Source organism: Nerophis lumbriciformis, linkage group LG29, assembly GCF_033978685.3.
Source record: "Nerophis lumbriciformis linkage group LG29, RoL_Nlum_v2.1, whole genome shotgun sequence".
Classification (NCBI taxonomy): Eukaryota; Metazoa; Chordata; class Actinopteri; order Syngnathiformes; family Syngnathidae; genus Nerophis; species Nerophis lumbriciformis.
The window spans coordinates 9,183,175-9,197,569 of record NC_084576.2 but is presented as its reverse complement, the minus strand read 5'-3'; the positions used below and the strand labels follow the sequence as shown (position 1 = coordinate 9,197,569).

General features: G+C 38.3%; 1 protein-coding gene across 1 annotated transcript in view; it reads right to left on the bottom strand.

Moving 5' to 3' along the window:
* Positions 1 to 14,395, bottom strand: part of kiaa1109 (KIAA1109 ortholog) — a 255,509-nt gene that overhangs the window by 213,872 nt on the left and 27,242 nt on the right. Inside the window, exons 6-12 of the mRNA XM_061925065.1 lie at positions 11,077 to 11,248; positions 5,977 to 6,058; positions 5,117 to 5,310; positions 4,398 to 4,477; positions 3,795 to 3,945; positions 3,473 to 3,629; positions 3,090 to 3,168 (exon numbers count right to left, since the gene is read on the bottom strand). Coding sequence (XP_061781049.1) covers positions 3,090 to 3,168; positions 3,473 to 3,629; positions 3,795 to 3,945; positions 4,398 to 4,477; positions 5,117 to 5,310; positions 5,977 to 6,058; positions 11,077 to 11,248 — 915 coding nt within the window. The remainder of the gene's footprint in view (positions 1 to 3,089; positions 3,169 to 3,472; positions 3,630 to 3,794; positions 3,946 to 4,397; positions 4,478 to 5,116; positions 5,311 to 5,976; positions 6,059 to 11,076; positions 11,249 to 14,395) is intronic.

Below are 14,395 nucleotides of genomic sequence, written 5' to 3'. Positions count from 1 at the left end.
AAATCCAAAATTCCGTGTGTCACAAAATTAGAATATTACTTAAGGCTAATACAAAAAAGGGATTTTTAGAAATGTTGGCCAACTGAAAAGTATGAAAATGAAAAATATGAGCATGTACAATACTCAATACTTGGTTGGAGCTCCTTTTGCCTCAATTACTGCGTTAATGCGGCGTGGCATGGAGTCGATGAGTTTCTGGCACTGCTCAGGTGTTATGAGAGCCCAGGTTGCTCTGATAGTGGCCTTCAACTCTTCTGTGTTTTTGGGTCTGGCATTCTGCATCTTCCTTTTCACAATACCCCACAGATTTTCTATGGGGCTAAGGTCAGGGGAGTTGGCGGGCCAATTTAGAACAGAAATACCATGGTCCGTAAACCAGGCACGGGTAGATTTTGCGCTGTGTGCAGGCGCCAAGTCCTGTTGGAACTTGAAATCTCCATCTCCATAGAGTAGGTCAGCAGCAGGAAGCATGAAGTGCTCTAAAACTTGCTGGTAGACGGCTGCGTTGACCCTGGATCTCAGGAAACAGAGTGGACCGACACCAGCAGATGACATGGCACCCCAAACCATCACCCAACCATGCAAATTTTGCATTTCCTTTGGAAATCGAGGTCCCAGAGTCTGGAGGAAGACAGGAGAGGCACATGATCCACGTTGCCTGAAGTCTAGTGTAAAGTTTCCACCATCAGTGATGGTTTGGGGTGCCATGTCATCTGCTGGTGTCGGTCCACTCTGTTTCCTGAGATCCAGGGTCAACGCAGCCGTCTACCAGCAAGTTTTAGAGCACTTCATGCTTCCTGCTGCTGACCTGCTCTATGGAGATGGAGATTTCAAGTTCCAACAGGACTTGGCGCCTGCACACAGCGCAAAATCTACCCGTGCCTGGTTTACGGACCATGGTATTTCTGTTCTAAATTGGCCCGCCAACTCCCCTGACCTTAGCCCCATAGAAAATCTGTGGGGTATTGTGAAAAAGAAGATGCAGAATGCCAGACCCAAAAACGCAGAAGAGTTGAAGGCCACTATCAGAGCAACCTGGGCTCTCATAACACCTGAGCAGTGCCAGAAACTCATCGACTCCATGCCACGCCGCATTAACGCAGTAATTGAGGCAAAAGGAGCTCCAACCAAGTATTGAGTATTGTACATGCTCATATTTTTCATTTTCATACTTTTCAGTTGGCCAACATTTCTAAAAATCCCTTTTTTGTATTAGCCTTAAGTAATATTCTAATTTTGTGACACACGGAATTTTGGATTTTCATTTGTTGCCACTTCAAATCATCAAAATTAAATGAAATAAACATTTGAATGCATCAGTCTGTGTGCAATGAATAAATATAATGTACAAGTTACACCTTTTGAATGCAATTACTGAAATAAATCAACTTTTTCAAAATATTCTAATTTACTGGCTTTTACCTGTATATATATATATATATATATTAGTGTTGTCCTGATACCAATATTTTGGTTCCGGTACTTTTTAGAGGCGGTATAGTACCATATATGACTCATTAGTATCGCGGTGATATACTAATACCGGTATACCGTACAACCCTAATCCATCCATCCATTTTCTACCGCTTGTCCCTTTTGGGGTCGCGGGGGGTGCTGGAGCCTATCTCAGCTGCATTCGGGCGGAAGGCAGTGTACACCCTGGACAAGTCCCCACCTCATCGCAGGGCCAACACAGATAGACAGACAACATTATCTTATTATTATAATCAAATGACAGCAGTCATTTCCATGAGATTATTTTCTAATATACCGTATTTTTCGGAGTATAAATCGCAACGGAGTATAAGTCGCACCTGCCGAAAATGCATAATAAAGAAGGAAAAAAACATACATAAGTTGCACTGGAGCCCGCCCGGCCAAACTATGAAAAAAACTGCGACTTATAGTCCGAAAAATATGGTAAGTGTTTAGGCCCACTTACAATGACAATAACAAAAAATACTTTTTTTCATGGACTGTGTACTTGTATTGTTTATCTGGGTGGAGGTCCTGCTTTGGAAATAATTTGTACCCCTTTCAGACATTGCATTTAGTTCCCATTAAAACATTCACATGTTGCACAATGAGATGTAAGCAGGGAATCATGTGTACATTCCTGCAACTTCCTGTTTGGAAAAAATATATTTTTATTAGTATTTATTTAATATACTAACAGCATTTCATGATTAATATTTATAAATTAAGATTCCTAATAAATGACACTAGAATAAGCACACATTTGATTGGTAAATCATAGTGTAACGACCTGGAATTACACTTTATGTGTGGTGTTGGAGTTGTCCGACTTTTTGTGTGGCTGTAAATGCATCACTGGCTAAGTGCCATGTGTGCATGTGTTGGCGCAAGTGAGAAAGAGCGAGCGGCTGCTGTTGATATAACAAAGTTGCTTTTGGTCTGGTTTGTACTGCAGAAAATGACCAGTTTTGCTAGATATAATTTTTTTTACTAAATGTTTTGGTGATGTGTTTATGGCCGACAATAAAGAGTTTTGCTCAGTAAAGTGATCGATGGAATTCATGTCCTCAAAGCGTCTGACAATGATGACGAAAACTATTTTCTCTGTCGTGTCCGTGTCGTGTCGAAAATTGTTATGCGCTTATGTTTTTATTTGATTTTGTGCGTGGCATAGATTTGCCGTGCGCAGAGGACGCTTGAGTAGTGCGCCATTGCACAGGCGCGCACCTTAGAGGGAACATTGAGATATATATATATATATATATATATATATATATATATATATATATATATATATATATATGTATATGTATATATATATATATATATATATATATATATGTATATGTATATATATATATATGTATATATATATATATATATGTATATGTATATATATATATATATATATAAATACACAGCCCTGCCAAAAAATTTTAACCCTATGCAGCCCCCCGAGTCAAAAAGTTTGGGGACCTCTGATTTATATCGTATATATCCCACAACCCTAATAGAGATAAGTAATTAGTCAGTACAAACACAACATTTTACAGGCTTCTACAGTATTTTACATGAACCCAGTCGGTGTTGTCATTTTAGTTTAAAAGTCGTACCAATCTCTCCAACAGTCATGGGGATGTTGACTTCCAGGTAAGAACCTGCTCCTACATTCACATGGATGGCATTGGTTTCCTAATACAAGAATGTACACAGAGCAACATGGAAAGAGAGAAAAGAGTTATAAAAGAGAAAAAAACCATACAGTATTGACATTATAAAAGTCATAATTCTCTGTCAACTAATTTAACAGTCTACTGCCACCTTACCACTACCTTTTCATATCACTGGTTAGTACATAAAAGGCGGTGAAGAGACGGTAGAAAAGGAATATTGGTACGTTTCCCGAAGGAAATTAAAATAAGATGTACGGTAACAAACATGGAAGAAACAGGGCTAAAGGAAAGTAGCAGAAAGGTTAATAATAGTGTTGACCTACCCGATTTTTGGTAAAAAGCAGATCAATAGTGGCGTCAGCAATGATGTTCATGCGCAGCTCAAAGGCCTGGATCTGCCTTGGCTCTCCTGGCCGGGCCATTTCAGTCACCTTCATATCCTGGTAGTCTGCCGGCAGGAAGAATTTCCACAGGGAGTCCCTGTGAAATGTTTATTATACTCTATGTATTTGTGAACGTATTGGTTTCAATGCAAATATCGCTTTTGAGAGGTTTTGTTGAATAAAACCTAAATCCAGGTGGCTAGCTTTATGTCATATTTTGTTTTGCTATTTAGTGTTTTTATGCATGCTCTTATTTGTGCACCTCTGACGATCCACCCATGGGCCATAGTTGAAGTCCGTTCCTTTTCCACAGACAATGTCCAGACCCCAACATGGAGGGAGGTCTTGCAGCTTATCTTCTTCACTGGTACTCTCAACTTCTTCCACACTTTCTTTTTCAACTGGCACCAGACCTGCAGACATCCAACAAAAAGCAGTTTAATAAGTGAATTTTATATTTTATTCCTAATCATTGTAGCGACCTGCTGTTGTGTGAATCCAAGCTGTGAGTGCACCACTGGGCTAAAGACAGTTTGTGTGTGTGCGTGCGTGCGTGTTTGTGTGTTGCAAATTAGACGGGCGGTCCAGGTAGTTGTTGTTCTTTTGGCTTTGTTAATAAAAAGTGCACCATCACCCCCATGTTATGTTTGTTTGATATGCAGTACTGTAAAGCGCTTTGTATTGTGTTCAAAGCGTCCAAACCTTTACAAAAATATGGACTTTTTGAAACCCATTATTCATGTTTACATCGTTTCTTATGAAGGGATTTGTTTCAATATACAAACTGTTGTATTTACAAACCCTGTGTTCAAGAAGTTCTGTAAATTAAACTTCCACAGTATTCGTATGTGTGAGTTGTTTATACCTGGCTCATCTTGGTAATAGTATATGTCTACATCGTTGGACTGCATGACAACAAAGCCTTCGCCCATCAGTCTTGGGGGTCTGCAAAGAAAACGTAAATACATTTTAGTGACGAGGTCATGAACTCCATAGGCCAGGCCTGTTTAAACATTGTATACCGAAGAAAACTTGACGGATGAGAAAATAAATGAATAGAAACAGTTTATTAAATAGGGACGGCGTGGCGCAGTGGGAGAGTGGCCGTACGCAACCCAAGGGTCCCTGGTTCAATCCCCACCTAGTACCAACCTCGTCATGTCCGTTGTGTCCTGAACAAGACACTTCACCCTTGCTCCTGATGGGTGCTGGTTAGCGCCCTGCATGGCAGATCCCTCCATCAGTGTGTGAATGTGTGTGTGAATGTGTGAATGGGTAAATGTGGAAGTAGTGTCAAAGCGCTTTGAGTACCTTGAAGGTAGAAAAGCGCTATACAAGTACAACCCATAAATATATCATAAAATGAACTGAATACAAGACTGTGAAACAAATATATATGGTAGGACTGAGAAGTACTGAAGATCCTATAATTTAGTATAATCATTAATGTAATGACTATATTACATTGAAATGATGATTAATAAATGCATGGACAGTTTGAATTAAGATAACAGCTTCCACACTTCACAAAAACATAAGTAATGCTTGGTGAGATGTTGCCACAGCATATGAAATTGGCCTTACTCATCATTCTGCATGCCAACATAGCGTGGACTGGGAACCAGCATGACACGCACATTCTCCAGTGAGCCCTTAATAATGTGCATGTACTGGTCGAGGTGGCTGGATGGAGGCTTGGTGGCGTAGGTCAGAAAGGCATCCTCAAAGTTCAAACACAAAGTTTGCGAGAGGTGGTGGTTCCCAAATGCCAAACGACCCTTCAAAAGCAGCAAGCAAACACAAACACACGGGTTAGCGAGGCTTGCCAAACATACGGAGAACACCTTACAACAAAGTAGGACTTCACAAATTCATATTTCCTTACTGTATGTATCACAATCGCATTGTAACACTTAAAGGGGCTGTTTGCAACATTTACACAGATGTCTAGAGGACGCTACTGTAACTTTCTAATATATTTTAGGCGTCATATCCCGCCGTCTTACAACTTATAGGACGTAATGACGTAACTACATACGTACATATGTACATAACACGCATTAGCTTTGGATGTTGTTAGATAATAATAGCAATTTGTATAGTTAGCGTTCGCTGTCAGTAGCTGTCATAAAAACAACATGACTGCAAATTGTATGTTGCTCCCCTCCGATTGCTTTAATATGTGTGCACGTACTCCCTGCGCATACGTTTTCACAAGACGGGGTGATTGACCTTAGTAAAACACCATTCATAAAAATTTTTATTACATAAACTTAGTAATTGTAAAAAATATAGACAGTTTTAAAACAAATATGTTATGTTAAAACACTAATGGTAACATAATCTAACCAATGGTGTTCTTGCTATATTTTTGGGTTTGAAAAATGTAACCGCGAGGAAGTTGCAAACAGACCCTTTAAGGTGGTAATTAGTGAGGAACGCACCGTGCTGATGTTAACTTTGATGACAGGAATGAGGGAGCGCCATGATGATGTTGGGTCTGGATTCTCTGTTTTTATGTTCACACTGCAAAATACCCCGAAAACATTCAGCTGTGCCAGTATAATGAACACAATATGTTGTTCTAGTTTATGTTCACAAAAAAAACATCCATTCAACATCATCCATCCATTCTACCATTTCATAACTGTGCAGTCTATAGATCATGTTAGCAAACAATATATTAATCAATCAAAACTGAAGAAAGGAATACTTAGGTCCGTTTTGTTAATTGGATCACTGACAATTGTCAATCCAAAAAAAAACCTACAGTATACACAAAAAAATGAGGATGAGTCCCATGTATCAGTACGGTCAGGGGTGTCCAAACCTTTTCTGCTGTTACAACTAGACTATGGTTGTAACTTGATAAAGTGTAAGGTGTTTATTTTAATATATTTTGTTGTCCAATTGTCTGCTGAAGGTGTGTTTTATTCTTTGTCTATTGAGGGCAGCGTGGCTCAGATGGTGGAGCGGCCGTTCAGAAACTTGAGGATTCCTTGTACAAATCCAACTTCCGCCATTCTAGTCAATGCTGTTGTGTCCTTGGGCAAAACACTTCACCCACCTTGCGTATGAGTATGAATTTGAATGAATGTTCAGTGGTGGTCGGAGAGTCCAGTCTCACCCAAGGCAGCTGTGGCTAAAAATTTAGCTTTCCACCAATGTGGAGTGAATAAATTGAGTTCTCACAATTTCTCAATGTTATTATTACAATGTTATTATTCAGCAACACTGATGGGTTGCATCAGAAGACCAATATAAGCAGATCAAAATGTGTGTGTAATGTCTTTTTAGGCATGAGTTTGTTTATCTCCTTTTAAATAAATTGCGATTTTAAATAAATGTATTTTGGTTTAACATCAAGTTAACATTTAAATGTCGGTTGATAAATACTTAACTATTAAAGAAAAAAAAACGTGTTACCTCTGTGTTTTAGCTGAAAATGCATATTATCTATTAGGTTGTGACGGTACAGATAACCCTCGGTAGTTCATTTCTAGTAGGTTTTTGGCGTTTAAGGAGAACAAGTTTTTTTTCCAATAAAAAAATTATATTTTCCTAAGTTAACAGCTACTAAAGACAACACTTTAAAATTGTAAATTTCCTCTTATTTCTTGACTACTCGAATACACCAAGCGGTGACCCAATTTGCGGACATTTATTGCCACAAATATATTTTCTCAAATGAAAAGACAAAGTGCATTTGAAATTAGAGTTAGTGCAAAATAAAGTGTGACAGCATAAAACAAGTCCAAGTGGCGCAGTGGGAGAGTGGCCGTGCGCAACCCGAGGGTCCCTGCTTCAATCCCCACCTAGTACCAACCTCGTCATGTCCGTTGTGTCCTGAGCAAGACACTTCACCCTTGCTCCTGATGGGTGCTGGTTAGCGCCTTGCATGGCAGCTCCCTCCATCAGTGTGTGAATGTGTGTGTGAATGGGTAAATGTGGAAGTAGTGTCAAAGCGCTTTGAGTACCTTGAAGGTAGAAAAGCGCTGTACAAGTACAACCCATTTATCATTTATAATTATTTATTTCAGGAGCAAGATTGTATCAACTAATTGTGGATACAAACTTATTTTGTGGGAAAACACAAACTTGAAGTGTCTGCAGAGGTTTTTAATACATGGTATATCCGAGGGTTTGATTTAGAAAAAACACAAATAAAAAGAGTGATTAAACATATTTAAATATACATATTTTTTCTTTAGATTCAGTCTTTACATGAATTTAATATAGTCTGGCCCAATAGTTCAGTCACATAGTTTGACCTGCGAGTCCAAGTTCTTGGCGGAATTCGTTCAGGCAACAATGTGAGCTGCAGTGATGCAATGCTGTTTCTCGCGAGGATCATTCATCAGATTTGAATGAAGATGGTGCTTCTTTAAATTGTTGTCATTCAAATGTTATGCTCGTGCTAGCCCTAAATCTTTATTTTATTCTTCTGTATGATGTGAGGCAGGAGAGGGGGAGGCATGGGTAGAGGCACCACAGCGCCCAGTATTTTACCATGTACTGTTGCATTTGTACTTATCTAAATTATCTTATTGTTTAATGCAGTAGTTCTCAAACCTTTTTCACCAAATACCACCTCAGAAAAAACTTGGCTCTCTAATTACCACCATAATGACCAACATTAAAATACAGTAGTGTAGTAGGCCTAAATGTTCATTAAAAACAAGACAGAGGTTTTATTCAACAAGTATGTTTAATATGTTTGGCCACCGTACCATTACACATAGTTTGAACAGTAACACTGTGTTTAAATAAAGGAAAATAAAGCACTGTACTTTAATCCAGTGATTGTTGGCGTACCACTAGATCAGGGATGTCAAACTCGTTTTCACTGCGGGCCACATCGCAGTTATGACTGCCATCAGAGGGCCACTTGTAACAGCGAATAATGTATGAATTTGCCTCTGGATTTCATTATTAATTATAAAAATTGTTTTAAGTAGACTGTCGATTTTACAGTAAAATCTTAACATTCAAAACATTTGACTGTAAAATAGTGTTTTTTTTAAATTTTTTTACAACATTTTGGAAAATGTACAACTGTTTGGTTTTTTTGGGGGTTTTTTTGGGGGGGGGGGTTACGGAAAAAGCTGGCAGCTTAGTTGCCAGAATGTTTCTGTTAAATGACACTGGTTTTTACAACATGATATTGTTAATGGAAAAACAGTGCAAGTTATTTTTTTATTCTGGCAATTTAGCTGCCAGTTTTTCTACCGTAAAAACAAATGTACCGTCTTTCCATTTACAGTAAAACATTGTTAAAAACAACAACCATAGATTTTACAGTCAAAAACTGGCAGATCAGTCAACAGAATTTGATGCAAAAAACAGTAGTAGTTATTTTTTCAATTTACAGTAATATGCTGTAAAAAACAACGTAAAATGTATTATCATTTTTTTAATTTCATAGGTAGTGCTGTAATGTTCAATATTATTATTTAGACAAAAACATGTTTGGAAAGTATGATAACATACTGTAATATTTGTTGCAATATTGGATACTATTCAAGTTTAAAAGGCATGCAATTTCAAACAGTACATATATTTTTTCTGTCAAAGGGAAACAAATCAATTACATCTAGTGAGAAAATATTAAGTACTTTATTGACATATTATTTCCAGGTGTTTGCGGGCCAGATAAAATGATGTTGCGGGACAGATCGGGCCCCCGGCCTTAAGTTTGACACTTGTGCACTAGATGAAGCCAGCGTACCACGAGCGGTACACGTACCACAGTTTGAGAATCCCTAGTTTAATGAATTATTTGTATTTTTTAAATATGCCTAAGGCAAATAAGACATTAGCTGTGAGCCACAAATGTCTATTTGGCTGCACTTTGGACACCCCTGGTGTTGGTAATTCAGTTGAATACTACAAACCCCGTTTCCATATGAGTTGGGAAATTGTGTTGGATGTAAATATAAATGGGATACAATGATTTGCAAATCATTTTCAACCCATATTCAGTTGAATATGCTACAAAGACAACATATTTGATGTACAAACAGATAAACCTTTTTTTTGTGCAAATAATCATTAACTTTTGAATTTGATGCCAGTAACACGTAAAAAAAGAAGGAATGCTCATCAAACACTTATTTGGTACATCCCACAGGTGTGCAGGCTAATTGGGAACAGGTGGGTGCCATGATTGGGTATAAAAACAGCTTCCCAAAAAATGCTCAGTCTTTCACAATAAAGGATGGGGCGAAGTACACCCCTTTGTCTACAACTGCGTGAGCAAATAGTAAAACAGTTTAAGAACAACGTTTCTCAAAGTGCAATTGCAAGAAATTTTGGGATTTCAATATTTACGGTCCATTATATCATCAAAAGGTTCAGAGAATCTGGAGAAATCACTCCACATAAGTGGCATGGCCGGAAACCAACATTGAATGACCGTGACCTTCGATCCCTCAGATGGCACTGTATCAAAAACCGACATCAATCTCTAAAGGATATCACCACATGGGCTCAGGAACACTTCAGAAAACCACTGTCACTAAATACAGTTTGTCGCTACATCTGTAAGTGCAAGAAGTGCAAGTTAAAGCTCTACTATGCAAAGCGAAAGCCATTTATCAACAACATTCAGAAACGCCGCCGGCTTCTCTGGGCCCGAGATCATCTAAGATGGACTCATGCAAAGTGGAAAAGTGTTCTGTGGTCTGACGAGTCCACATTTCAAATTGTTTTTGGAAATATTCGACATCGTGTCATCTGGACCAAAGGGGAAGCGAACCATCCAGACTGTTATCGACGCAAAGTTCAAAAGCCAGCATCTGTGATGGTATGAGGGTGCATTAGTGCCCAAGGCATAGGTAACTTACACATCTGTTAAGGCACCATTAATGCTGAAAGGTACATACAGGTTTTGGAACAACATATGCTGCCATCTAAGCGCCATCTTTTTCATCTTTTTCATTGCTTATTTCAGCAAGACAATGCCAAGCCACATTCAGCACGTGTTACAACAGCGTGGCTTCGTAAAAAAAAGAGTGCGGGTACTTTCCTGGCCCGCCTGCAGTCCAGACCTGTCTCCCATCGAAACTGTGTGGCGCATTATGAAGCGTAAAATACGACAGCGGAGACCCCGGACTGTTGAACGATTGAAGCTCTACATAAAACAAGAATGGGAAAGAATTCCACTTTCAAAGCTTCAACAATTAGTTTCCTCAGTTCCCAATCGTTTATTGAGTGTTGTTAAAAGAAAAGGTGATGTAACACAGTGGTAAACATGCCCTTTCCCAACTACTTTGGCACGTGTTGCAGCCATGAAATTCTAAGTTAATTATTATTTGCAAAAAAAAAAAAAAAAAGTTTATGAGTTCGAACATCAAATATCTTGTCTTTGTAGTGCATTCAATTTAATATGGGTTGAAAAGGATTTGCAAACCATTGTATTCCGTTTATATTTACATCTAACACAATTTCCCCACTCATATGGAAACAGGGTTTGTATAATCAAGAACAGGTTCTAATCTTAAATTAAAATAAATGCATTTAACACTTGGGACGGCCAGGCTTACCGTTCTAGGGTCTTGTTTCTATCCTTTCCGCTGTCGTTACCTCTCTTCAGAGTGCTCAGTGTCGACTCCAGGCCGAAAGTCTCTTGTAGGCGGGCGTAGAGGTCAGTGCGATTGTAGACATGAAACTCAAAGCCGTTAACTGTCACATAAAGTCTGGTCTCCGCCTTGGGGTCTGAAGAATACAAAAGATGTATTATGTTGAAACATTCTTAATTGAGATGTACCTAGGTCTCAGTTTGAATATCTGTGTGGAGTGTGCATGGGGTCTTTTGCGGTAGACCAGCTTTCTAACAGTCAAAAAAAATCTTTGTGAATTAGTCCCTCGATCTGTCACACCTCTGGGGGGCAGAATATAATTTCTGGCATTGTAAAGAGGGCATTTCCAGTACAATTAGAAACGACTGATATTGTGGAAAATTAATGCCAGCTACATTTTTTTGAACAAAAAATATAGACAACTTGTTGGGTAAATTAAAAGGTTTATCTGTACGTTATAGGTCGGGGGTCGGCAACCTGTGGCTCTATAGCCACATGCGGCTCTTTAGCTCTCTAGTGGCTCCCTGGTTTTTTACAAAAATGTATTAAAATGCTTCACGGTGGCAGAGGGCTTAGTGCATGTGCCTCACAATACGAAGGTCCTGAGTAGTCTTGGGTTCAATCCCGGGCTCGGGATCTTTCTGTGTGGAGTTTGCATGTTCTCCCCGTGACTGCGTGGGTTCCCTCCGGGTACTCCGGCTTCCTCCCACTTCCAAAGACATGCACCTGGGGATAAGTTGATTGGCAACACTAAAATTGGCCCTAGTGTGTGGATGTGAGTGTGAATGTTGTCTGTCTATCTGTGTTGGCCCTGCGATGAGGTGGCGACTTGTCCAGGGTGTACCCCGCCTTCCGCCCGATTGTAGCTGAGATAGGCTCCAGCGCCCCCGCGACCCCAAAGGGAATAAGCGGTAGAAAATGGATGGATGGATGGGTATTAAAATGGAAAAAGATGGGGCAAAATATATTTTAGGTTTTAATATGGTTTCTGTAGGAGGACAAACATGACACAAACCTTCCTAATTGTTAAAAATCCCTTTGTTTGTATTAAACATACTTCACTGATAAGAGTATTGGCGAGTGCCGCATTGTCCTACTAAATTTGGCGGACATTGAACTCACCGTAGTTTGTTTACATGTACAATTTTATGCGAATTTGCCAAAGAAAGACGTGTTTTATGCCACTATTTCTTTGTCTCATTTTGTCCACAAAACTTTTTATGCTGTGCGTGAATGCATAAAGGTGAGCTTTGTTGATGTTATTGACTCGTTGGAGTGCTAATCAGGCATATTGGGTCACTGCAGTGTAATCTATGCTAATGCTATTTAGGCTAGCTGTATGTACATATTGAGTTGAGTTGAGTTTGTGTTTATTTCGAACATGCATGCATACAACATGATACATCACAATCTCCAGTTTCTCTATTCAACATGTTCAAAAATGAGTAGGAAGAAGCAGATCTTATTTAATCCTACCCATTTTCCTTTACGTAGCAGTTTGTAAAACTTTTGTTCACTTCCTGCTCTCAATTTATTCACAATATACCCCACAAGTAATAACATTAAAAATAAATACATAATAATTAGTGAAGTAAGTTGTATTGCATATGGTGAGATCAATAAGATTATCTAGAAAATGAATGGATGGATGTGATAAATTCAGAATGTTTATCATGGTTCTTCTTCTTTGTACTTTGTAAACACTTTAAGTTTGAAGAGTTTCTTGAAGTGGATTATATTAGTACATTGTTTGATTTATTTACTTAATCCAGTCCATAATTTAACTCTACATGCTGATATACTGAAGGTCTTAAGTGTTGTACGTGCATACAAATGCTTTAAATTAAATTTTTCTCTAAGATTATATTTCTCTTCTTTTGTTGAGAAGAATTCTTGGGTAGCAGATTATAGTTTGCTTTGTGCATAATTTTAGCTGTTTGCAAATTCACTATGTTGTGGAATGTTAGTATTTTCAATTCAACGAATAAAGGGTTTGTATGTTCTCTATATCCAACATTATGTATTATTCTTAACTGATCTTTTTTGTAACACAGTTAATGAATGAAGTGTACTTTTGTAGCTATGTCCCCATATTTCTGCACAATAACTCAGATATGGTAACTAACACCAGTGAGCAGTAGAAAATATGGAGTGATTTTTGGTGTAGAACATGTTTTGCTTTATTAAATTATTGATGTGTTTCTTGCCACCTTATGTTGTATATTTTTTTAATGAGATTTCCAGTTCATTTTATCATCAATCATTATACCTGGAAATGTGGTTTCATTTACTCTTTCAATTTCTATTCTGTCTATTTATATTTGTCTTTGACTTTCCCTTCTACTGTTACCAAATAGCATTATTTTAGTTTTACTGAGGTTTAAGGATAGTCTGTTTTTGTCAAACCATCTTTTTAATTTGTTCATTTCTTCTGTTATTATTTGTATTAGCTTCCGTGTGTTCTCTAAGTTTCCACTCTTGTATTAACCCGTGAATAATACTAGCTTTAAATATTTTGTAACTTTACAAATGTCATTCATATAAAGATTGAACAATTTTGGTCCTAGTATTGATCCCTGGGGTACACCACAGGATATATTTAGCATTGTAAAGGTGTGTTCGCTAGTTTCACGTATTGTTTCCTGTTGGTTAAATAACTTCTAGTCCAGTTTAGGACCAACCCTCTGATGCAATACTGTTCTAATTTTTTGATTAAAATATTGTGATTAATTCTGTCAAATGCTTTAGTTAGATCCATAAACAATGCTGCTGCACTTTTCTTTTTCTTTTTTTACTATCTATTGCATTAGTAATTTCTTCTGTAATTTCGATTAAAGTTAAGTTAAAGTTATAAGTTAAAGTACCAATGATTGTCACACACTAGGTGTCGTGAAATGTGTCCTCTGCATTTGACCCATCCTCTTGTTCACCCCCTGAGAGGTGAGGGGAGCAGTGGGCAGCAACGGTGCCGTGCCCGGGAACCATTTTTGGTGATTTAACCCCCAATTCCAACCCTTGATGCTGAGTGCCAAGCAGGGAGGTAATGGGTCCCATTTGTATAGTCTTTGGTACGACTCGGCCGGGGTTTGAACTCACAACCTACCAATCTTAGGGCGGACACTCTAACCACTAGGCCACTGAGTAGGTTTTAAAGCCATCAAAGTAGAAATATTAGCTCATTATCCATATTGGTTCTCAGCAAGTATTCCATTTGTGTTTGTGAAACACTCTAATCTGTTATTGAACAGTTTTTCAATGATTTTAGAAAATTGTGGAAGTAAAG